The sequence below is a fragment of the Fistularia commersonii genome, chromosome 6, assembly GCF_037954325.1.
Source record: "Fistularia commersonii isolate RoL2024-O1a breed Wild chromosome 6, RoL_Fcom_v1.0, whole genome shotgun sequence".
Lineage (NCBI taxonomy): Eukaryota > Metazoa > Chordata > Actinopteri > Syngnathiformes > Fistulariidae > Fistularia > Fistularia commersonii.
Window position 1 is genome coordinate 14,084,269 of NC_141289.1, and position 25,524 is coordinate 14,109,792.

The 25,524-nt window shown below is 39.3% G+C and overlaps 3 protein-coding genes across 5 annotated transcripts in view; 1 reads left to right on the forward strand and 2 right to left on the reverse strand.

Moving 5' to 3' along the window:
* The window catches only part of LOC147233464 (vascular endothelial growth factor C-like), a 36,922-nt gene extending 13,494 nt beyond the window's left edge, over positions 1–23,428 (reverse strand). Inside the window, exons 1-2 of one of the 3 annotated variants that reach the window (XR_015106278.1) lie at positions 23,057–23,428; positions 5,038–6,511 (exon numbers count right to left, since the gene is read on the reverse strand). Coding sequence is in view for 2 of the 3 variants with exons in the window: in XM_086148307.1 (XP_086004433.1) it covers positions 5,038–5,139 (102 nt within the window). In the remaining variant the exon portion in view is untranslated. The remainder of the gene's footprint in view (positions 1–5,037; positions 6,512–23,056) is intronic. The other 2 variants (XM_086148307.1, XM_086148308.1) reach the window with 2 other exon arrangements.
* On the reverse strand, positions 13,941–14,918 carry LOC147233465 (trace amine-associated receptor 13c-like). The gene has a single exon (XM_086147501.1). It carries the CDS (start codon positions 14,916–14,918, stop codon positions 13,941–13,943), a length of 978 nt encoding a protein of 325 aa, XP_086003627.1.
* On the forward strand, positions 22,507–25,386 carry hemk2 (HemK methyltransferase 2, ETF1 glutamine and histone H4 lysine). The gene is made up of 6 exons (XM_086148309.1): positions 22,507–22,867; positions 24,367–24,453; positions 24,523–24,613; positions 24,693–24,776; positions 24,853–24,994; positions 25,083–25,386. The coding sequence occupies exons 1-6, from the start codon at positions 22,731–22,733 to the stop codon at positions 25,196–25,198; spliced, it is 657 nt and encodes a 218-aa protein (XP_086004435.1). The 5' UTR covers positions 22,507–22,730; the 3' UTR covers positions 25,199–25,386.
* Positions 25,387–25,524: the final 138 nt, after the last annotated feature.

A 25,524-nucleotide genomic window follows, 5' to 3' on the forward strand; every position in this document is an offset into this window, starting at 1 on the left:
GAAGGAAAATAGTTTTTAACTTGGGGAATACCCTGTGATATCTTTTATTGTCAGGATGTGAAACCAGCAATGTACCGTGCAAGAAATGTGCTGTTGAACTGTCACTCTCTGACCCTTTGCTGATCACTAGGCTAATAGGGTAGTCTGATAGGATGCGGGCCAGTGAGTGGTGGAGAGAAGTGTGTGTGTGTGTGTGTGTGTGTGTGTGTGTGTGTGTGTGTGTGTGTGTGTGTGTGTGTGTGTGTGTGTGTGTGTGTGTGTGTGGTGGTGGTGGGGTTCAACAGGGTTGAGGCGGGAAGATTTGAGAATGCAGAATTACTGTTGTGGAGCGCAAAATCTATTACAGTTATATCAAGAGAAGTTGATGTGTCCATTGAAAATGTTAGAGGACTTGAATCAACAAAAAATACCAACTTTGCAGGAAAAGAATTCTGTGTATTGCCTCATATTTCAAACATATATATTGCCATCTTCTCTTCCTATAGATAGAATAGCAATGCATGAATGGAAACCAGAATCTCAATTCGAACAGTTGATTAGTTACTTTTAGTCAGGTTAAAGTAACCATGAATAATGTGGATTTCAATATGACCAAACACACAGGTCTGAGATCAGCGGATTAAAAACAAGTCAAAATCTCTACTCCACAACTGTTGTAGTTTGTAACAGTTTTCCATGTTTAGCAAAATACAAATCACTGAATTGAGCATTTGCACAGTGGGTATAAAATTTAGGTTTTCAGGATTCATAATTGAAATAACAAGACCATGTGAGAATTAGATTTAAATCACTCCACAATTCATAGCACTGAGGCAGGTTTATAAAAGCTGTTGGTGTAGGCTAGGCTGGTGTTGCTTCCAAAATGACTTATGAATAATTTATTTATAGCTGAAATATTTTCATGAAAGGCCAAATTGTTGTACAAGAGACTTCTGTCAGGTTTTGAATGATTAGCACCAATAAACCCTACCTCACACATTAAGAAATGGCTGGTAGAAAACACAGCAGCAAGAGTGTAACAGAATTTAGTTTATACTGGTTGTTTTAGCATCATATTAATGATCAATAGTCAAATACTAATGGTTAGGATGAAGTTGTACTCCGTAATGTAAATTCCAGTTTTTCTTCAAAGAGCCTTCATTTTTTTTTCTACTTTTCTCTGCTTGCTCTCTCTTCTTACTGATCGCGTGAAATGAGGTCATTACTGGGGGAGCATGAGGTCATAATGGATAAATGAGCAGTCATCCAGTCCGGCACTCTGGGGTGTGTCCATTATTAAATACTGTTGCAACACACACACACACACACACACACACACACACACACACACACACACACACTCATAAATTTTCCTCTGTGATCTGTCTATTGAAGTTTTAATGTCTGGCCAGTATCAATTCACTATTCCATTCATTAATCTTGAAGAAAATTGAATTCCCAACAGATCCCTGTTTTTCTGAAGAAAGTCAAGGGGTCAGAAGTCACACAAATGAGTCCTTGGTTCTTTTTAGTGTCATGTCAGATCAATTCAGGGTTTTATTCATATTGTAAAGCACCATTTCACAGCTGTGAGTTGCCTCATGACACTTTACATGTGGCTTAGGTCTCAAACACACTGAAAGGTGTATTCTTCTGGTCATTTATAAATTTTGGAGTTGATGAGAGTGCCACGTTTTTGAAATCTTAGGGCTCAAGTTATGGTGAAATCACAAGTCAAAGGTGAAAAGTCAGTCAAAAGTTGTTTTTTTGGGATTTTGTGAATTCCATAACTGAGTCATCCAAAATGTGATTTGCGGAACTTATGTAATTTGACTTGAGTCCAGACTCTCCCAATGGCCTTCTTTTGCAAAAATGTGTTTTTTTTTGTTCCGACTGTTGAATGTTTTATCCGCAGTGTATAAAATGATAATTGGGCATTTTCACACATAAAGGCTTATTTAACATTTGTTAGAAAGTAAGTAAAAATCATACTTGAAGAGCAGCATTTGTGACATCACAAACATGATGAAATCCGATGGTCCAGAGTCACAAACAAGAGGGATATAGATTGTGAAACGCTAGATTTATCTTTTTTGAGAAATTTAGCTTTTGGGATGATATAATCCAGCATATTCATATCATTGTTAATAAAGGGGCAGTAGGGACAGTATCAAATTTTATAGTATTTATTTGATTTATGCAGATACCTCGCCAAATTTTTTTTGCATGCTATAAGGAGATTTTTAGGCTTTCTTCGGGCATATTAACTTTTTCCTTTCGTCATAGTGGAGGATTTTATATTTCTCCATGATCCTGGGAGATGTGTTGCATGGGTCATCACCTCGTGGTCGGGTTTCCCAGGAGAAAGTGGTTGTAGTTGGGGTTCCAAGTTAAAGCAATTTAGAAAGAGCCTAACAAGTCAAGTCAAGTCAAGTCAAGTCAAGTCAAGTCAAGTCAAGTCAAGTCAAGTCAGACTTTATTTATATAGCGCCAAATCACACGAGTTGTCTCATGCTACTTTACATGTAGGGCAGGTCTGGACCACGCGCTAAAACAATTTACAGAAACCCAACATTTCCGCATGAGCAAGCACTCGGTGACAGTGGTGAGGAATCGGTCTGTCTTCACTGACTGGGACAGAAAGAGAGAGAGAGAGAGAGAGAGAGAGAGAGAGAGAGAGAGACAGAGAGACAGAGATAGAAAGAAACATGTCTGTGGAGGTTCTCAGTCATCCTGGTCATGGTCTGGGTTCTTCTAGATGTTACAAGAAGGTTTTGACCACTATAAAGAGAATTGACACCAGGATGCAAAGAAGGGCAACCTCTTGGCCGTGAAGGGGAGCTGGTGTGCCTGGTGGTTGGGCCTTGGCTCTTGGGTGCTCAGTACGGCACAGCCTGAATAAAGATCACACAACCTTCACCTGATGCCATCGCCTGCCCTGAGACATCAGGGTTGGGTGATGCAAGCATAGGTAGACACCTGAGTGTGCAGCTTCAGGGAGAAGGAGCCACAGCTGGTGTGAAGGGTTGGACGTGGCCAGACAGAAATAGATTAACTTTTCTTTAAACAAAACATTGGCTTTGGAAACTTGGTTCTAAAGAGGAGTTGTGAAGGTGGATGTGAATACACTCACAAGTGCCAGTATGTTGGGGTCTGCCCCACCAAGCTGTGGTTGGCTGCTTTGGAGAGGCAAGAGAATCACCCAGTTTGTTTGTGTTCATTCATTGAATATGAACTCTTCTTGGAGTTTTAGGTCCTGGACTGGGATCCACTCGGTGACTCAATTGTTCCTCCTTGTGACATAAATAGTCACAATGTTCACGGGAGCAAAAAGGGTGTGGGGGTGGGATGAGGTTGGCCAGTCTGTCCAATATACTGCCCAAGTTGTTTTTTTTTTAATTCATCTGTGCCAAGCTTGGATTAATGGCCATGGCCTTTTTTTAAGAGTCATGACCGAATTTATAGTCCTATTATCAGATCTGTGCTCACTCGGGTGAGACTCGAGTGAGGAGAGGAACACAGCTGCCAGCTGATCACCACCCAGTGGTGAGATGTTTCAAGTGTCGAATATGTTCGGTGGATAGACCCGTTATAGCCACACACTTAGTTTGGGTGAGCTGGGAAAGTTTGTAGGAGAATCCTGTCTTCAAAGTCTTCAATTCACAAGAATTACTCCCACGTCCCGGGGTGATCCGGGACGTGGAAGCAGGGTGGTCCATGTGCACGGCCAATTTGGAGAAGCGGCCTCCTAAGCTATGGTCAGAAGTTCATCAATACTTGTCAGAGCAGCAACCTGAGATGGTATTGGTGGACACCAGCTTAGAAGGAGGCTGTCAAGCAAAAAAGGGTTGCAAAAAATTGGTGACACTATAGGGCAAAAAGACGTACACCTTTGAGGTAAAAAAAAAAAAAAGTGAGGGATGAGATTTGACAGGTCATGGACACAGACCTTAGTTTGCCTCAAGGATCTTCTAGAAAAGGTGACCCAGAGGAATAAAAACAGGGCCGGTTGTCCGTCTGGCCTGGGAGCACCTTGGGGGTCCCCCAGGAAGAGGAACAGTGTGTCCCTGGTAACAGGGATGTCTGAGCTGATTTACTCAATCTGCCCCTGGATAAGCAGTTAGATGATGAAAGAATACATGAATGAATTAATAAATGAATGGATGAATAAATGAATGAGCATTCAAATTTTGATAAAAATGGAATGAAACTAAGATCTTAGCAGCTTATCAAATGCATTTTCATAGTATCGGTATAATGACCGCGTATGGAGAAGAGCCTCCTCTGTCTTTTGTGTGTTTTTTATCGAATAAACTTATGATTTCACACACAGTGGTTTTCCCGTTGGGATCAAATTTCTTCCCAGGAGAGCACAGGTGTTTAAACTGGAAGCAGACTTGAATCATTTTCAGGAAGGGACGTGTGAGTCAGAATTCCACAGAACCTCATAGTTGCTTAGATAGATAGATAGATAGATAGATAGATAGATAGATAGATAGGTAGATAGGTAGATAGGTAGATAGGTAGATAGGTAGATAGGTAGATAGGTAGATAGGTAGATAGGTAGATAGGTAGGTAGGTAGGTAGGTAGGTAGGTAGGTAGGTAGGTAGGTAGGTAGGTAGGTAGGTAGGTAGGTAGATAGATAGATAGATAGAAAGATAGATAGATAGATAGATAGATAGATAGATAGATAGATAGATAGATAGATAGATTTATGAAGTGATGTCGAAATGGCTTGAACAGTCCACGAGTGCCACTGCTGAGCCTTAAATGGCTAATTTATTGATTAAGAATCAAATTCATTGAAAAAATCTAAACAATCAAAATAAGGAATGTAAAAGAAGCTCACCCAGGTCTTTAGTCTTATCATGGTGCACTGAGAGCATCTTTTAGGTGGAATGCAGTTGTTGCTCAACTTTTTCTTTATTTCTTCCTATTATGATCTCTATTGTTCCATTTTTGCAAATATAAATTTTCTGCAACTTTTCTGCTGTCTGACAGGGATTATCTACAAGCCGAAAACACGCTTCAGGATGACAAACGAAGAGGGGTCTCACCTCAGTGCCCGTGTCTCCAGGTTTATAGTAGTCCATGTAGTTCTGTCCTGAGCAGAGCTGGTAGATATTAAGAATCCATAGGAATAAAGCTGGTATCAACATAGTGAGAAGGTGGGGAGGGGGAGATACTGTGAAGTCAGAGCAGCAGAGGACGAAGTGGAAGTTGTAAAATGACAGACAGTTGGGAGAGGAAGGTGGGTGATGTAAGGAGGGTATCACAGGCTTGCCAGGTATCTTTCTGCGCCTCTCTTCATTCTATCCAGGGACAAAGTTGCTTTTCCTGCGGAGGTTGTTTGAGTTACCAAACCCAGCTGAATACAACATGGTGAGAAGATCCTATCCTGTTCCCCCGGGCAGACTTTTTTCTTTCACTACATAGGAAGTGTCCTCTTGTCTCGTTGAATTTGCATCTTTGCAGTTGAATCTGATGTCTGTCAGGCTGGGATGATAATGATGGGCAAAAGAAGTTTTTCAGATTTGTATTGCCACTGTGACCTTCAACTCATGATATTCCTCAGTTTTTTTTTTTTTCATTCACCTCCTTCTCTCTTTCCAGTCTCGCTTGTCCTTGCCACACTTTGCCCTTCACACTTGCACACCTCCTTGCGCCCTCTATCTTTATTTTTCTTTCCTCTACATGAACACCAGCTGTGGTCCTCCTTTCCTTCTCAAAAAATGTTATCGCTGTCTCTTTATCTGCCTTTTGTTCCTTCCCCTTTTGGGCAGAGCTCTCTCTCTCTCTCTCTCTCTCTCTGGACACTTTTTTTTTCCTGTCAGAACTCTTCAGTCAGGGCTTGTTAATCTTTGAAAAGGCCAAAAGAGAGAGAGAGAGAGGGCGAAAAAAAAAAAAAAGCAGAAATAACTTATTCCCAATCATGAAAAACAGTTTTAACTCCTGGTTTTAAGTCCAGAGGAGAATGAAAGTGGAAAAGACAAGTGTCTTCGGCAGGGTTGTGTCCTGCTTCCAGGCGTCCTGGTCGAGTGAATGAGCAGAAATTCAAGCATGGAAGGATTATATCTTGTGGGCGGAGCAGAGGATGTGAGGGAGATACTGGCACCCTTTTTTTTTTCTTTTTTCTTTCAGAAATTGTAGGCTTGCTCTCTTTTAACACATGCCATCAACCTCCTTTTTATATGATTTACATTCACTGGTTATTTTTACCTCAGTAGTAACACTTTTCTCTTTGTCGCATACGTTCTTTATCCTGAAATTCTCACGAACAGCTGCTTCTAAACGTTGCGTATTTTCTGCAGCAGCCAAATGGTGATGCATCTGGGCGTCTCAAAGTTACTTTTTATGAGCTGCTAATACATTTGCCGCGTCTGCAGTTCCTGCTGTACGTCAGCTGCAGTCCAAGCCGCTCACTCAGTAATCATTGTTTCAGTGTGCAGACTCGTCTCACCAGAGAAATAACGCCGCTCCAACGGCCTCCTTCCCCTCTCTATCTTCCATCAAGTTTAAGTGTCCAAGGTCCTGAAAGAAAACATTAAATACTTCTATAACTGCGCTGCCCCAAGGCTGCGACCATGCGTGTCATGGAGGAGGAGGAGAGGTAGGAGAGGTTAATAACAAAAAGAACCTTACGTCTTTTACTCCTGCCTCCCAGGGTTAAGCAGCTACTGACAAGTGTAAAATAAATTACAGGCGCAGATAAGACAAAAGAGAGAGACAGGAGGTTTGTTAAACATCCGCCGCCAAGGAGGGAGACAGAGGTGTGTCTGGGAAACGCATGAATGAAAAACATCCGATTTTTTGAGGACCAGTAACTGACAGCCTTTTTTTTTCCAGGGGATTAAATGCACGCCCCTGTGCACTTAAACGCACACGCATGCACACATTGGCAAGTGTCTGCATGCTGCTCGCTTTATGTTGAAATCTGTGCAACCAAATTCCACATTCCAGTCATTGTTTACTCTATTTCATCATATGCGCTCCAAGCATAGAATTAGAGATGATAGAGATGGATGTTAATCAGCATATGATGGTTTCAACTTTTTTTTTGAGCTTAAAAAAGGAAAGAGAAACATGTTGATCATGTTTGAAATGGCATCTACATGGATTATCATAAAGAGGAAATCGTGTTTAACTTTTCACATAAGATATTTATAGGTCGTGATCCTCAGTAAGGCTGTCAAAGGAATACAGGGGACTGAAACAAAGATCACGTGATGCAAAGATGTAAAGATAGTGAGTTTTAAAGACAATGCTATGCTATTTTAATGTCAGTGGCCATGGCTTCAAAAAGAATATTACATCAAATACGCAAATGTCCTCTGAGCTTTTTTAAAAACAAAATTACCCCGATCTCATTTAATTTAAAAAAGTAGAAAAAAAGAATTGATGAAAGGCCAAAGAGGAAAGGCCAAAAGAATTGATGAAAGGGGGAATAATCAGATATATTCACTTGAATCCGTGTGTTATATTTGCAAGAATGTGTTGCGAATATGTTGTGTCAAATGTGTTTTGGTGAGACCACGAATGTCATGATCCCACACTGTGGACCTGGGAATACAAATGACGTTTGCAGGTCTGATTTTGAAAAAAAAAAAAATGCACTGCAAAGTACCATAGCAACTGTTTGCTGAAGATACTACACTGTGTGCACAATTATTAGGCAAGTGATTATTTTGACCATATCATCATTTTATCCATAATTTCCAACTGCAAGCTTTAGAAACTCGAATGCGTTTTGGATTTAATGCATATCTGGCGATATGTATTTGTCCAATGAGGCAGGATGTGGCCAAAGGAGATGGACACCCTATATCAAGCTGTACATACGAGATGTTCTGTTCTCAGATACATGGCCAAAGTAGGAGAGACTGAAAATCGGCCACTTCTGAACAAAACACGAAAGTTGAAATGTCAAGAATGGGCCAAGAAATATCTGAAGACAGATTTTTCAACGGTTTTGTGGACTGATGAGATGAGAGTTACTCTTGACAGACCAGATGGATGGGCCCGTGGTTGGATCGGTAACGGACACACAGAGCTCCACGTCGACTCAGACGCCAGCAAGGTGGAGGTGGGGTACTGGTACGGGCAGGTGTTGTTGAAGATGAGCTAGTTGGACCTTTTTGGGTTGAAAATAGACTCAAAATCAACTCTCAGACTTACTGCCAATTTTTAGAAAGGCACTTTCTTTAAGCAGTGGTACAGGAAAAAGTCTGCATCTTTCAAGAAAACTGATTAATATGCAAGGAAACGCCCCATCACATGCATCAAAGTACTCCACTGTATGGCTAGCCAGTAAAGGCTTTAAAAATAAAAAGAATAACTAATGACATGGCCTCCTTCTTCACCTGACTTAAAACTATTGAGGACTTTTCTTAAGCAGGAAATTTACAGTACAGGTAAACAGTACACCTCTCTGAACAGGGTCTAAGAGACTATGGTTGCAGCTGCACAAAAAGTTGATTCTGACCAGATCAAGAAAGTGACTGACTTATAATGGAAAGCTTGTGAGTGTTAGGAACGTGGCTAAATTGATCACCGAGGTTTTTTTTTTTTTATTTTGGAATTGTTTATGTGTAAATTTTGAGTTTTTTTATTATTCTCACTTTAACAGGTGAAAATAAACAAGTGAGATGGGAAAATCTTAGATGCCTATTAATGGTGTACATATAGGTATTCTCTGAAGAAAGCCAAAACTTCACTGTTACTACTTATATATATGTTCAGGTTTGAGGGTTTGTTAACATTTTGGATTGACCAAGAGTACTATAGTTGTACAATGACAAAATAAATCCTCAAAAATACAACTTGCTTAATAATTGTGTACGCAGTTCACAGTTTAACTAAATGTGATGGCTGTTACTCATCTATTTAGATCTTATATTTTTGTAATTTAAACTTATGACATCACATAACTTGCTCTTTCCTTATTCTCTCCCATTACAGCATCTTAATGGTTTTATTTTTACTTCCTTCTTTAGTCTTTTATTCACCTGCAGAAGATCTAGAGGAAGACCAAAGAGATGATTTATGGATGTGTGAGAGAGGAGGATACAGAGAATAGGGTTAGATGGAGAATGTTGATTTGCTGTGGCGACCCCTGAAGGGAATAGCCGAAAGGAGAAGAAGGCTTTCATTCACCTATAAAAAAAACCCCTCTTCTTGGAATGTTACTATCGTCATCGTTTCCTTTTTAACGCTATTATAAGGCTTCAATTTAAATTCCATTTCCTCAGTTTGACAATGCTCTCCTTTCTATAACAATTTTTGATAAATCTCTTTATATTTTTGTATTGCTCAGATGGTGATGGCATTATCTCAGTTGCTGTGTTTCAGATTTAGTTATTTAAAGTATTTAAAATATTTTTTAGTTGTTCTAATTTTGTCTAACTACAACATGGTCCAGAGTGTGCACTGTGTGCTTTGTTTTGTGTGAAATACTTGATATGTATTACTTTTCCGAAATTATAATTTTGTCACTTGTCAGCTGATTTAAGTTATTCAACCACAATCATTTACGAAAAAAATCAACTAAATTTGCCATGAATTGTATTGATCCGGTTGTTATACAGGACACCCTTTTACAAATAGTAAAAAAAAACTTCTTTGGAAAATTTGTGTATAAAACAACCATTTATCCACTATGACCAACTGATGAAATGTGATCCATTTGGAAGAACTGCAGGGATAAAATTATCTCAATGCCACTAACTGTTCATTTAAGAACATTGAGGTTTATAAACAAACTGGAAATAGTCAATTTTTCATTTTATTTTTGTAAAATTCTCTATTTGGTTTGGTTTGGTTACAAAATCCTGTGCAGCAGAAGAAATTCATTTCCAGCTTAGATTATCTCTTTTTTCAGCTGTCCTTGCTCTCCTGTTTATCAAATACTAACTTTCTGTCCTGACATCCTGTGCCCTGCAATAGATAGAGTGCCCTTCACGGCAGACACTTAGAGAGCTCACAAAGAAAAGTGATTGTTCTCCAGATGATGAAAAAGTGGCTTTTCATTGACAGTTCCTCTATGGACGTCTCTGTCTGCGTCATTGCGCTCTCAGTTTTTCTAGCACTGGCTTAGATGGTGGATGCATTTGTACAGTTAGCTGGATATCTTCTCGCTCTTTTGCTCTCTATTTTTTTTCTGTGATACTGTCTCTAAAGGAAGACATGAAGAGGTCACTGTCATAATTATTATTTACATCATTATTATTATTATCTATGTAATATGTTTCTGCATAAGGCATGCAAAATCCATTTTTAATTTAACGTCTTTATGTAATCCTTTTGTGTACCCTCTAAAAACATGTCTAATAAGAATTCTTTGAAAATAACCAAATGTTGTGTTTGTTGGCATGATACTAATAACATAGCAGGTTAAAAGAAATCTGATAAAATAACCAAATGTTCTTTTTGTCATCACACTCATAACATAGCAGGTTAAGCGCACTACTATAATCAAAGCAAAGGAAACAACAAGCAAAGCAGGAAACAACATGCCTTTTTGACAATGGTAGTAATATGTTGAAGGATAAAGTGACCATTTTGGGAATTTGCAGAAGACAAGAAATCCAGCAAAAAGTACTAGGAAGGTATGATGTCAAGTCCTCAAAAGCCCAGCTACTGACATTTATCACCATGAAAATTCTAAATACCATTTCTGACGGATATCTAGCTTGTGATTATTTTGCAATTCCCTGAAAGATTGATGGCGACAACGGTGCTTTATACCTGTTCAACCAGAAGCTCTGATAGCAGATGAATGGTCTGTGGCCTCATGTAAGACAAACACAGAATACCAAAACTCAACCCATAACTCACGCAAGAGCAAGATGTCACTTAAAGTTGATGTTAAAAATGTGCCCTGTCAAAATGATGCAGCCGAATGAGTGACCGCCTTTATCTTGTCTCATGTCCAAATGCCTAGTGTGGTTTTTTGATCCAGTCCACGGGCACCTTGTTAAATACTTGTGTACTGAGTAAAATCACAGTCTGCAGTAAACGCCACAGTTAATTACATACATTATCACGTGATTCATGAATACAAATGACTTGGTGGAAAAATCCACTAGCTGCCTGCACAGGTGAAATAAAAAATGGCATGGTTATTAATCAATCCAAATTTTGACTTCCCTAGTTTGGCATAATTGTTGAATAAGAAATCTCTAACACCATATAGCAATCCTGGACTAGGAGCCTCATTAGCCATATCGTATATGGTTTTCACATGACTGCCAAGCTTTTACGCATAAAATGAAAAAAATCCTCTTTTAACATGTAAAGTAGGACAAAGGGGCACTTGATGTGGGGTCATCCTGGGGCGCCGCACAATCTGAACCCATGTCTGTTCAAGATGACTTGAAATGTTAAGGGTAAGTGACCACAAAGGTCACATGTGCTTTGCCCACATCTGCATTCCTTTGACACGAGGTGAATATCTTTGGTTTCATAGCGGGCGGTAAAAGCTCCACTTATCTATTTGACGGAATCGACCAACTAAGAGGCTTCCTTTCCTTTCAAAAAACAAAATAGTTTACAGCACATGTCCTTTTCTTGCACGCAATGTAAGACATACCAAGGAGAGCAGCTATTCCTGACCCTGAATTCTTTATCCAGCGTGAGTTTGCCCAGTTTTGAATTCAGTGTGGTTTGTGCAAGCTGAGTCACTGCATATTCTGGGTCACCTACACCATAACAAGTTTTGGGCCCTGATGTCAATGAAGTGCAGTGGATTGATGAACAGCTGGCGCCATCTGTTGACCGTGACGGTTGTCATTTAATGTAAAATGGAACAATTGGATTTGTTGATTCTTCCCTGTAGGTTATCACATTCATCTGCACTGATTTTCATTTGTGTTAAAGTGTCCTGTTCTTGCAGAAAGCGACAAATGATTATGTGAACATTTATTTTCTTTGTATTTATTGGACAAAGAAGTCCATTGTTGCATCAATTGGGTAAAGCGCAATTGTGTCGTTAAAAGCGTCTTATCAGTGCTATTGATAACATAGGCATGATCAACACAGCCAAACATTTAACCATAGATCTCTCTCTTCCTCTCTCTGTCGCTCATTAAATGTACAGTATATAGCTGCGTGTATGTCAGTGTGTGTGTGTGTGTGTGTGTGTGTGGTTGTGTGTGCATTTGTATATGTAAAATCAAATCCAATTACCTATTTATTGTTGATCATAAATGATTTGGATTTTCTTTCAGGTACTTGAAAACAATGGCTCTCCTTTAGGCCACATATGCTGTGCATTATTACAATTATTATTGTTATTATTACGCTTAGCTGATGTTTCCAGATCAGATTTTGAAACAAACAAACAAAACATTTTTTGCAATGGATAACACCAACTGTTTCCTGAAGATTTAACTTCTGTTTCACAGAATGCTCTGGCTACTACTAATCTATGTAGCTTTTATCTTTTTGTACTAAATACTTCATGACATTACTTTTACATATACTTGTTTTATCCCATTACAGTATAAACTCAATTTTCTCTGGGATGAATAGAGTGATTCTGATTGTCTTATAGATAATTTCATTTCTTATTTCCTTCTTCCTGCTTTCCCTCACCTCAATATACCTTGTTTTCAGGAAACTTAATGTCATCATAATTTCCTTTTAACATTCTGTCTAGTGTTTTTCAATGAAATTCCATTTCTCAATTTGACTATGTTCTTCTACCTCAACTGTTTGCCCAGAGAATGACAGCACTATCTTAGTTTCTGCTATTCTAGTTTAGTAATTTCAAGTGTTTTATAATAATAATTCCTTTAATTCTTTCAATTCTGATCTTCCTATAACATGGCCCAGAGTCTGCACTGTGTGCTTCATTTTGTGTCAGGTACTTGCATGACCTTTCCCTGGGGTAAACCGCAACTATCACTTGTCAGCTGATTTAAGTGAATCAACCACAATCATTTATGATAATAATCTATTGAACTTTGCTGGTGAATTTTATTGATCTAGTCATTTTACAGGACAACCTTTCACAAACAGTAAATGAAAAAAAACTTATTTGGAAAATTCATGAACAAAACAGCCATTTATCTGACATGACCAACAGATGAAATGTGATCCATTCAGAGGAACTAGAGGGAAAAAATTATCTAAATGCCACTAATGTAATTGGTATTGTCTCTGACATTTTCATTATGTAGTGATAAATAAATGTGAATTGCATTTTTGAAAATATGTAGCATCACTTAAGACTAAAAAGGGGATCTTTATTTGACAGAATTACAGAATTGCGCAGGAATCATTATATAAAAAAAACTGGTTAAAAAGCGAAGATGCTTAGATTTTTATTGCTAATACCACAGCTCTCCAGATTGATGAATAGCTAACAGAAAATGTTTGCATGAGATATGATAATAGTAGCCCTCCTAAATTAGCCACAGACTGTAAAACATACAACTTATTTCTTTTGGGCAGGTTAATGGTAAACTAGTTGGAAAAAGAAGGACAATAATGACTGACTCTGAATTGCGATGGAATATGTAGTCACAAAGCAGACAAACTGTCGCAATCTATAAGGAGGACAAGGAAAAAACATAAACACAATAGTTTATCTGTTACATCCAAAAGGAATTAACTTACACAAACATTTGTTGGAACAATATTTGTGTAACTTATTGCTTACCAACAATGCATTCATAAATACTAAACAAATCAGTTAAATGATCCAATGAGTTCTATAGAGTGTTTCTTTTTCCTGCTGCAGGTAAAATGATAGATTTAAGACGTAACAAACAAATAACATTGATGTGAAATTATTTCCTGAATTAACATAACATGTGGTATTTAAACTGATTCTTTGGTGATATCAGAGATTGTTGTAAGAAGTACAGCTTGCTTTGAGGAAGCATGTAACGCATGCATACAGACATGAGATTCAAAATCTCCGAACAAAGACCATATACACAGATAACTTCATTTCCGTCTAGACAATTTTGACTTCCCGTGAATGTGCCTGCATTATTTTCAGGGTTAAGATGAGTTTGATAGCTTTTCTGAACCAGGGGTAGAACAGAGCATAGATCAGGGGGTTCACACAGGAGTTCATCAACATTATCCAAGACAACAGTGCATAATAAGACAAGCTAGTGGATGTGTCCTGGCCTGCCAGAGCCGGATAGTAATATGGGCAGAAGCACATTAGAAATACAACTATCACAATGCCGAGTGTCTTAGCTGCCTTCCTCTCTGATCTTTTAGCATGCAGAGCTGTTGTGACTGTTGTCTGTGACTGAATGACACGCATCTGGTAAACTGCAACAAAAAACACCCTCATATAGAGAACAACCATGGCAGTGCATGGCCCCACAAAGGAGAAGAAGAGATCCAGCATACCAGAAATACGGCTTATGACCACCACACACTCGCCATGGCAGGTGCTGAAGCTGTGTGACCTCTCAAAGTGTCCAAGCAAAATGCACCCATTGTAGAGAAATGAGCACGACCAACACAAGCAGGTTAGAATTTTAACTCTAGGAAGGGTGACCTTAGAGGAATAGAGCAGAGGGTCACATATGGCTAGATAGCGATCTATGGATATAAGCACCATGTTGCCCAAAGAGGCAGAGAGCATGCAGTAAGAGATATAAGGAGTTACAGCGCACATCAGCCTCCCGAGCAGCCAGCAGGTCTCCATGTGGCGCAGGCCTTCGATAGGCATCACCAGTGACCCCACCACCAGGTCGGACACAGCCAGAGACTGGAGCAGGGTGTTGGTTGGGGTGCGTAGCTGGCGGAAGTGTGAGATGGAGATGATGACAAGCAGGTTGAGTGTAACTGTGAGCAGTGAGAAGAAGGCAAGAAGAGTGTAGAGGAGGGTACTGTCTAAGTGAGGCCTCTGGAGACGCCTGCAAGACGAGTTGAGGTTTGGGAAGCAGAGTGCATAGCCCCCTGGTCCATCCATGAAATGCAGGAAAGGGGAAGACGCTAAATCCACCAACACACAATTCCTTTATCTACCTCCAACCCAGCCCTCCCATTTTTCCAAGATACCAAAGAGACTGATGTCATTTTTTTCCATCTTCATCTCCCCTTTACTTTTTCTCTCCCTCTCCAGTCCCAGGATATTTCTAAACCATTGCTTCCAATGAAACTGAAAAAAGTAAACAATACTCCAAAGGTCATCAGTTGGTTTTAAAATAACAATCAGCAGTTAGAACATGTACGTTTTAGTCAATGCAGAAACCGATATTTTGCCATGACTTTGTCTGATGCCTCCACTAAACTTAACATTTGATTACAGGTCAACCTTCAGCAGGACTCCACATGCATTTCCTGTAAGTAAGGAGTTAAAGTTCCAAGCAAAGTTTAATGTAAAGTCAAGCCTTTCCCACAACAATACTTAACAGCTAAATCCGTCATTTTTGTAAAGTTTGGTGTCACGGCCACCAGTGCAACATCATTCGTGTTAAACTTGCTTCTACCACCTTTTTTTTTCAATATAAAATTGTGCAACACATATTCATCTGGAGGTTCTACCTGAGTTTGAAACAACCTAACACCATAATTTAGATGTAAAGTAAATGTTCCAAAATGTAGAAAAAAATAACAAATCAATCATGCGGTGATTTTAAAAAAGGAGTTTCCATCTGTATATATAAATGTATATGAAAATGTATTTGTATATGTAAATGTATGTTTATTATATGTATATGTCTATGTTTACGTATATGCAACTATACATGTATTTATACATGTATATCATCATTATTTTCGGAGCATTTGTCTTGTGTGGTTGCAGGCTCCTTGTATATATATATGTATATGTATATGTATATGTATATGTATATGTCAATATATCTGCGATAACAAATTTTCCTGGAATTAATGAACTCGATATACACTATATCACAAACTGCAGCCCTTTGACTTGTTTATCTGGTTGGGGTTTTTTTTCATGTTTGCATCACCACTGGGTATTTTTTTACACCTTTGATTGCCTCTGAGATTTAGAGGTGTTGCTTTGGAAAAGTGAGAATCTTCATCCTGATTACGCTAAAGCTATTAACTATCAAGAGATTGTTGATGTTCTTTGGGTGCAAAGCTGTAATTTGATCTCAAGAGGTGTAAGCATGGCTGTGTGTGTCAATACATATGATGATATTGCATCAATATTTTGAAAGAACTATCATCAGCTAAAGACAACAACAACTGTGTAAAAATTCTGATAATATGACTTTAAATTTATAATGTTGGGCAGAAAAATAGTTATACCTTTATTTTTACAAATCTTGCGACTTCACATGTTTGCAACCGAGTGTAAATTAGTGTGCAGAATCAGTCTGCAGCAAGAATAATAGACCTTTAAAATCTAAGATGCTAAAATCTTCATATGAATTTTCATTTGAAAAGGAAACTCGGGGAGCCATAATATTTTGTCAGATTGGCTTAAAAACCCTTGAATTACATGGCTGACACAAAGATAATAGATTATCTCAATATAATAAAGTATGATATAATATAAACTTGCATTACAGGTAATCAATGATATGTATGATCACTCAACACTGTAACACAATATAAATTCCATTATCACAATACAGTTAGTAATCAGTCATATTCTTAAATGTGTTATAATATGCAAATTAATTTTCCCACCCTAATGCCCATACCTTGTACCCTTGGTAGTGAACTTCATATACCAAAGATCTAGACAGCAAATACGCCCTGCATGTTACCCACTGTGGATAGGTCAAAAGGTAAAAGGCAGACAGAATTGGATCAGACGTTGTTAGTCTTATGCAAACTAGGCTTGCATAAGACAAACAATATTTCATCCAGCTTTTGTCAGATCTCAATATTCTTTTCTTACATCTGGTTGTGTATCTTATGTACACAACCAGATGTAGAAAAACAATATTTAACTGAGGTATTGAAGATATTATGAAATCAATATGACCCAGGTACAACGCTGTCCTTTGGGACATTATTGGCGAAAGGCAGTGAAAACAGAAAAGTAGCTGCAAGGTCTGTTCCCCTCTAGATTTTGGGAAAATCAATCATAAAAGCAGTGGAATATTAGTCAGTTCTCTATTTTCAGTATGACAAAGTGTTTCTTCTACGGTACACACATGAAACATCCTATCATGTTCTTTTTTATTTATCGCAGTTTTTATTGAGCTCCAGTTTTGAGAAATCACTTGGTTGAGCAGAATCACAAGTCTAGGTTTCCAATTTTGACGTTGGCTATCACTGTTGACATTCTTTGTATTTATTTTTCATATTTCAATTTAGATTCCAGCCAAAGCATTGTGATGATAATCATCTGATGAAACATTGAATAAAAATGCCTGATCCTTTAAAATATGAAAGACTAAGTTCACAAAGGTCTGTGGGTTCAAGTCAGAGTTTGATGTTTTTTTTTCAAATCCAATATCCTGAGTCAAGTTGGAAACACTTGCAATAATCAGATGCAATAATCTCTGTCCAGGTCAACTGGCTCAGTCTGCTTGGCAGAACTTTAGAACTCTTGAAAAGAAGAGGATTCAATCCTGAGTTGGTCAGCATAGTCAAAGAGAAGGCAGACTGATGACAGAAAATTAGTACTGTGGTTGAACATTTGCCCAAATAAGTCACATGAATGTTTAATAAAACGTGATAAATTTCAGTGGGGGGACTCATTGACGATTTTTTATCACTTTGAGATAGCTTTTTTTGTTTCACTTTGGAAAGTACTCTTTCTGTTCCAGTAGCTCATTTACTCCCAAAAGTTAGTCATGTGGGGACTGAGGGTAGTGGTTCAGTCCCAGAGTTATTCATTATGACGAGACATCTTTTTAAGCTGGCTTCACTTCTGACATTTTACTTGCGGGGTGTTCAATATAAGTTCAGGAGGGGCAAACGGTTTTTCATCCCATCAGGATGGGGGCCTGTTTGATAGTGACCTGAGCTGCTGACGTTGGAGTAACATTCTGTAACCTCAAAGAAAAAACTCTATTCTTCTTTCTCTTTGTTTGGAGTGAAACAGATGTAGCTTTACATGCTGTTTCTACAGCTCCTGATGTCACCAGAACAAAGCGAAGTTTTCAATGCTATGCATTGATTTCTTCCCATCACTTTTATTCACAGAGCTAGATGTATTTTGAACAGTCATCACACCACCACCTCTCAAATAAACAACCATTACTTTGCATGTCTGTGCATGAGACACATTAAAAAACCCAGAATATTAGTAGAAGTGAAAATGCATCATATTCTTTGTATGTAGATGTGAACTGAATTGACAGTTACAATGACGAAAAGACAGGAGGCAGAGCTAGAGGTCGCAGAGATGAAGATGCTGAGGTTCTCTTCGGGAGTGACCAGGATGGATAGGATCAGGAATGAGTCTATCAGAGGAATAACACATGTTCGATGTTTTGGAGAGAAGGTCAGAGAAGCCAGACTGAGATGGTTCGGCCATGTACAGAGGAGGGATAGTGCATATATTGGTAAACGGATGCTGGAATTAGGGCTGTCAGGCAGGAGGTCTCGAGGAAGACCAAAGAGAGGATTTATGGGCGTAGTGAGAGAGAATATGAAGGTAGTTGGTGTGAAAGAGGAAGATACAGGGAATAGGGTTAGATGGAGAAGGTTAATTCGCTGTGGTGACCCCTGAAGGGAAAGCCGAAAGGAGAAGAAGAAGATGTGAAGTGAATTGTAGATTCTAAAAGAGATTAAAATTGTATTGATATGCAAATTTAATGAGTAATTATGGTCAGTTAAAAATGTAATTAAATTGCTCCACTATATTTACTTTACATGTCTAAGTAATAGCTTGAAAAATGGTAATTAAAATACTGCAGGTTATAGAAAATCTCATCATTTTTTTAAAGCCAACCTTTAAAACCAACCACAAGATTTCAAATAAAATCAGCTGACTGGTGTGATGGAGGTACCGCTGGACCAACTGTCTGACCAATGTCTTCTCAAGATTTAATGTCGATTTACAGACATTAGGAGCAGCTACTGCAATACTGAGTGCGTCAGTTTTTCGAGAGAACCAAGAATGGCCAGTGTAGGTGCAGGACTGTATTATTGAGGACCAGCCCTTGTCAGTAAAGTGTGGGGGAGCCGAGAAGGGAGGGAGAAGACATAGAAAGATGAAACATAAGAGACTAAGAAAGCCATAGTAACACGCTACAGAGAGGGCTGTAAACAGGCAGGTAAAGAGCAACGCTGTGAAAGAGGGAAGGAGACTTTAAACTGTTGTTTCAAGTCAAGAATGGATGTTCAGGTTTTAGATCGATGAGCACACTTAACCTTTGAAGTACCACTGGGAGATGTTGAACATGACAAAACCTAAGCTAATGGAAAGTGAATTTGCGTACTGTAAGTCAGCTGATTAACAAAAGAAAGTCTGTAAAGTGAAGATCTTGGGCTTTAAGAGTGCTGAGGGCTTCATGTGGAGAATAATGGACTATTTAGTGTTTGCCCTTTCAGAACTGAAGAAGAATTAAAAGCCCAGGGTGAAAGGATGAAAAGTTCCTAAAGGTGTTGATTTCAAAGTGAGCTGAAACAGAAAGGGAAGAAAAAGTTCTTTGTGTCATGTGACACTTGATGAAAAAAAAATTCATGCCTATGTTTCCAAGGGAACTAAACAAGAAGCGTTTCTAATTAAAGGAATATCAAAGACTGCCCTTAAAATACTATGAACGTCAGGAGATCTAGCCAGAACGCAGTGGTATAAGGAGAAGAACTCAACATGTGGGAAATCTGGGGTACACTGTTATTTTAAAGAATTTACTGGATAAGCTTCACGTGGGCTAAAATATAGCTGCACTTCAGGGACGCCAGTGCAAAGCAGACACTCATATAATCTCATATGCAGAAGTGCTGAAAATATTTAAAGGAATAAATATCAACCAGATAACAAGGTCTGAAAGAGAGCAAACTTTGATTACAGAATACCAGATGACGGATCTGATAAAGCAGAATTTCTTCTTTTTCCCTCTGAAGAATCATGAAGAATCAAAGAAACTTGCAAACAGCAAGTGATATGTGATGAAGGAAGTAATTCTGGGGGAATAAAATTATCTTAGTCTCACTGATATTCTCCCCCAAGATTATGAGCTCTAGAATAACTATTTTATTGAAATATATTTGTAAAATGTATACCCACTGTTTACAGAATGGTGCGGCTGCAAAACCTTAAATCCGCAGTTGTTCCTGATGATCTGGTAAGCATCTTGCATGGTAGCTCTGTGTGTGAATAGGTAAATGCAATACAGTGTGAAGTGCTTTTAAACCGCAAGGTGATGAAAGCCCTATACAGTCAGGGGAGAACATGTATGCAATCTATTGATCTGGACTTAGGATTGGTTTTGCACACAAAATGTGGACAGTGGAATAATTGAATTGCAAAAAGGCTTGTCTCAACCGCAGAAATTTTGTTTTCTGAAATGTTACATGGAACCTGTAGGTCATATATATTTATACTAATGTTTGTCCGATCAGGGAGACAGGTAGGAGAGTACTTAGTCATCTGGAAGGAAAGTAGATACGGTGACTTTCTGGTTGAATGAAGAAGTGTAGGAGTATGTACAGAGAAAAAAGTTGGCAAAGAAGAAGTGGGACAATGAGGGGACTTAAGAGTGCAGACAGGAGCACAGGGAGATGCAGTACAAGATAAAGGTAGAGTTGCAAAGGCCAAACAAAAGGTGTATGATGACTTGCATGCTAGGTTGGACAGCAAAGAGGGAGATAATGATTTATACAGGCTGGCAAAACAGAGAGATCAAGATGGGAAGGCCGTGCAGCACGTTCAGGTGATTAAAGATAGAGAGAAATGTATTGACAGGTGCTAGACGAGTAATGGAAAGCTGGAAAGAGGACCTTGAAGAGCGAATGAATCAAGAAAATGAAAGAAAGCGAAGGGTAGAAAAGGTGATGATTGAGGACCACAAAGTAGCAGAGATCAGTAAAGGTAAAGTGAGGAGGGCATGACGGAGGCTGAAGAATGGAAAGGCAGTTGGTCATGATGATATACCTGTGGGGGTATGCAAGAGTCTTGGACAGGTGGCAGTAGAGTTTCTGGTTAGATTATTCAACATGATCTTAGACTGTGATTAGATGCCTGAGGAATGGAGATGTGTGATTTCGCCCATTTTTAAGAATATGGGAGACGTGCATAATTGCAGTAACAAAAGAGGGATAAAGTTGCTGAACCATACAGTGAAGCTATGAGAAAGAGTAGTGGAAACTAGACTGAGAGGAGAAGCCGGCATTTGTGAGCAGCAGTATGGGTTCGTGGCTGGAGAGAGTAGTACAGATGGAGTATTTGCTTTGAGAATGCTAAAAGAAAAGTACAGACAAGGTTAGAGTGAGCAGCGTTGTGCCATTGTAAAGTTAGAAAAGTATATGACAGGTGCTGAGAGGAGCTACGGTACTGTAAGAGGAGGTCTGGAGTGATGGAGAAGTGTATGTATGGATGGAAGTGTATAGATGGAAGTGTGTGGATGGATGTAGTGACAGAGGACATGAAATTAGTTGGTGAGTTGGTGAGAGAGAAGAGGATACAGAAAATAGGTTTAGATGGAGATGGTTGATTCACTGCGGCAACGCCTGAGGTGAGCAGCCGAAGGGAAAAGAAGAGGTTATGGATATTTAAATATGCATATAAATATTTAAATAGTCATACAAGCTTCATTAGGTTAAAGAAATGGCATGTATAAGAACATTTGGGAAAGAGATCATGTTCCAGCACAAAGCAGAGTAAAAAGAACTGATTCGCAGAGTGGGCAGGCAGAGTTATAAAGATGTGGTTGTCTGGAGTTCTCCTGATGTGAGGCGCTCACTCAGCACCCGTACTTTGAGGCTGCAGATGAATTCATTCCTAAAGCTATGGTTTAAAAAGAATGTTGAACTTGTGAAAAAGTCCACTGGTAACATTAGTCAATAAATGGAAATTCAGAGGAAAGCCAGAGAGGTATTACGGAAGAAAATAAAGCAAGCTGGCTGAGGTTTTGAAGCCCCCCAGGGGGGCTTCAATGAGGTTTAAGAAACTATGGGGTATTCAGGTATCACTTTTGCAATTTGAAGGGCAAGAGGAAAAATGTTTTAGTCAAAACCACTAAAGAGCTGCGATGTTGGAGATGTTTTTTCTATAACAGCTGATAAGGAATACAGTAAATGCAGCATTTCCTCCACAGCAAGCTCCAGAAAGAAAAGGATACAAACAACTGCACTAGATCTTGAATACATTGCCATTTGGATTCTATGATTGAGGAGAAATTTACACATTTTAAGAATTGCAAAAGTACAGAGGACTGGAATTTGGGGGGAAATGCAAGGCCTTTCATGATGAAGACATCATATGTGTATGAAGAACCATTGCGATGAGAAACTGAGGAGAGCAGCGCATCCAGGATGAGGACCAGTTGACGCCCTGGGCATTTTAAATGATTTAAAAACCATCAAATGTGGAGAATGAGAGGTTTGTTCTCAAGTGAAGCAAGTGACCGGCAGGAGGCAGCAAAGCGCTGCGTGTGCTTTACTAGAAAACACGAGGAAAAACAAGCGACAAACGCTACGTCGTAAATGTGACGTTTTTGTATACTAGGAAGTAGCTTACACGTTATGCTAGACGTTACGGATAACTTACAGCACTTTCATGCAAAATGAACCAATAGTGGGACATTAATTGTGCTCATACAAAATATGTATTTATTTATTTATCGTATGCCGTAAACCCGTGAGCGCTAGCTGGCGGACAGCTAGCAGGTTGCTAAGCTCCAGCATGCCCGGCGGATTCCCCACGCCGGTGTACTCCCACGCAGGACGTGGAGACTATCGAGATGTTTACGAACCAGCAGAAGATTCTTTCTTGCTGCTTGACGCGCTGGAGAAAGATGCAGATAAGCTGCAACAGATGAGGTCAGACTCAGACATTTCCCTTTGGGATTGTGGCTAGCTGTTAGGTGGTAAAAATTGTCTTTTTGTCCTGCCTTCTGTCACACTTGCTAACTAGATGTCTCACCACATCTGCTCGTCTCCTCTTTGGTCTTCCTCATATTCTCCTACTTGGCAATATACCAATATACCAGTATATCAATATATACTTACGTTCCTCTGTGTTCAAACCATCTCAGTTTGCTCCCTCTCGTTGACTGGTTTCGTAATCTGTCCGTCTGCATCACTCCCCAAAGAAACCACCAATATCTTCACCTCTCCTTTATCTTTTGGTCTGGACCTACGTCTTCTCTCCAGAGCATATCTCCAACTCTTCAGGTTTTCTTCCACTAGCTCCCTGCTCTCACTACAGATCACAATGTCCTCTGCAAACATCTCAGTCCACCAAGACATGTGTCTAACCTCACCTGTCAGCCTGTTCATCATGATAGCGAACGAGAAGTGGTTCAGTGCCAATCCTTGATGAAGTCCCTCCTCCACCTTAAACTGTGGCTCCTTCTATCCATATCTTACTAACATATTTCTCTGCCACTCTAGATTTCCGCATGATATACCACAATTCCTCACTTGCCTCCCTCCAAACCCACAAAGCAGCTCCTTCTGACCCCATCTGTATATCAGGGCCAAATGTGGCATCTGTATTACTCTGCCTTGGCCTGAAACCACCTTTTCTAACCTAGCCCCTACTAGTCTTTCCCAGAGCTTCATTGTGTGGCTCACAAGCTCTATATCCCTTGTGTTGCTGCAACAGGGGTATAAACATCTGATGAACATCACTCTTGTTCTTGGGAAATTGGGACTAGTTGTTCTCTCAAAAACAATGTATTTTACGATATTAATGAATTCATATTATCTATAACATTAAAGACACAGAATATTACAATGACGAAAAGACAGGGGGCAGTGCTAGAAATAGCAGAGATGAAGATGCTAAGGCTCTCTTTGGGAGTGACCAGGGTGGATAGGATCAGGAATGAGTCTATCAGCGGAACAGCACATGTTAGATAGTTTGGAGAAAAGGTCAGAGAAGCCAGGCTGAGATGGTTTGGTCATGTACAGAGGAGGGATAGTGAATACATTGGTAGAGGGATGCTGGAATTGGAGCTGCCAGGCAGGATGTCTAGGGGAAAACCAAAGAGAAGATTTATGGATGTAGTGAGAGAGGATATTAAGGTGGTTGGTGTGAGAGAGGAGGATACAGAGAATAAGGTTAGATGGAAGGTTGATTCACTGTGGCGACCCCTGAAGAGAAAAGCCGAAAGGAAAAGACGGAGATTAAAGACACCGAACCCTTGTAATTATATTATTTAGTTTGACTGAACTTGAACTGCCCCAGTCACAGTAACAGATTGTAAAACTCACATAACATATAAAACCACAAATCCAACCATTCGGGTTGTCTGCACCACAGCTACGCCCTACAGCATTAATAGAATTCATCAGGTTTTTATTTCTGTATCCAGTCCGTGTGTGTGTCTAGAAGTTGGGAGTGGCTCTGGAGTGGTGTCTGCTTTCCTGGCCTCCCTGGTTGGCCCTTCAGCTTTATATGTGTAAGTGCCCCTTACCCTGAAAAACATTGTGCTTTATTTGTCTGCCTTATAAATAGTCTTCTTTCCTAGTTGCACCGACGTGAACCCTGCAGCTGTGCAGTGCACTGCAAAGACAGCTGCCTGCAACAGGGTGTCACTGGAGCCTGTTAACACTGACCTGGTGAGACTTTTGCATCCAAAAAACTTCCATGCGCTTTAACTGCAGATAATTTAATTTTATTACATTTTCTTTTTTTGAGGTGGAGTGTCTCTTGCCCCGGCTGAGTGGAAAAGTAGATGTTCTGTTGTTCAACCCTCCATATGTGGTGACACCTTCAGAAGAGGTGGTTCAGCTTCAAAAGCTTGGGTCAGATGCCTGGTAAAAGGGGTCAGATTGTTAATCGTCTTTGACTCTTCCAGGTTGGCAGCAAAGGAATTGAAGCTTCCTGGGCTGGTGGGGAGCGAGGTCGAGAGGTTACTGACAGATTTCTGCCTCTTGTGTCAACACTGCTCTCCAGTAAAGGACTGTTTTACCTTATTGCCATAGCAGAGAATGATCCAGGTACTAAAATGTTTTTCTCCTTCTTAAAAAAATTAAAAACATAATAATTTACTTTTTTATGACTGAAAACATTATCTTTTTTTACCAGAGGAAATCATTCAGTTTATGAGCAATTACAATTTGAGAGGACACACACAAATGTCTACAAGGGCTGGGAACGAGAGGCTGTCAGTCCTGCGTTTTGACAGGGGCCAAGGAACTTGAAGTCACTTCAAAAAATCTTGTGAAAGGATTAAAATCAACATCAAGAAGTTACTGGACATATTTGTGGGATCTTTTTTGGGCACTGGAGTATCGATTTTGTAAAGACTATTGTAACCCGGCTATTGGCAATTGATGGAAATCAAATATTGTTTTAACAAATCGTGATAAAATATTACTATACACATAAATGAAGCATTGTCCTTAATTTTGTAAAAAAAATCTCTGTAAATTAAGATGTTATATTTACCACGAATATACCAATAATAGCAAACGCTACTCCTATATTTGCTCAGCTGAATCACAATAAAAAAAAAATTGGTAAGAAG

Bases quoted from the DNA above. Each gene is read 5' to 3' on its own strand.
- LOC147233465 (XM_086147501.1), bottom strand. From the start codon at position 14,918: ATGGATGGACCAGGGGGCTATGCACTCTGCTTCCCAAACCTCAACTCG.
- hemk2 (XM_086148309.1), top strand. From the start codon at position 22,731: ATGCCCGGCGGATTCCCCACGCCGGTGTACTCCCACGCAGGACGTGGA. The intron at 24,614-24,692 runs GTGAGACTTTTG...TCTTTTTTTGAG, and splicing joins AGCCTGTTAACACTGACCTG to GTGGAGTGTCTCTTGCCCCG. The intron at 24,777-24,852 runs GTGGTTCAGCTT...TGACTCTTCCAG, and splicing joins TGGTGACACCTTCAGAAGAG to GTTGGCAGCAAAGGAATTGA.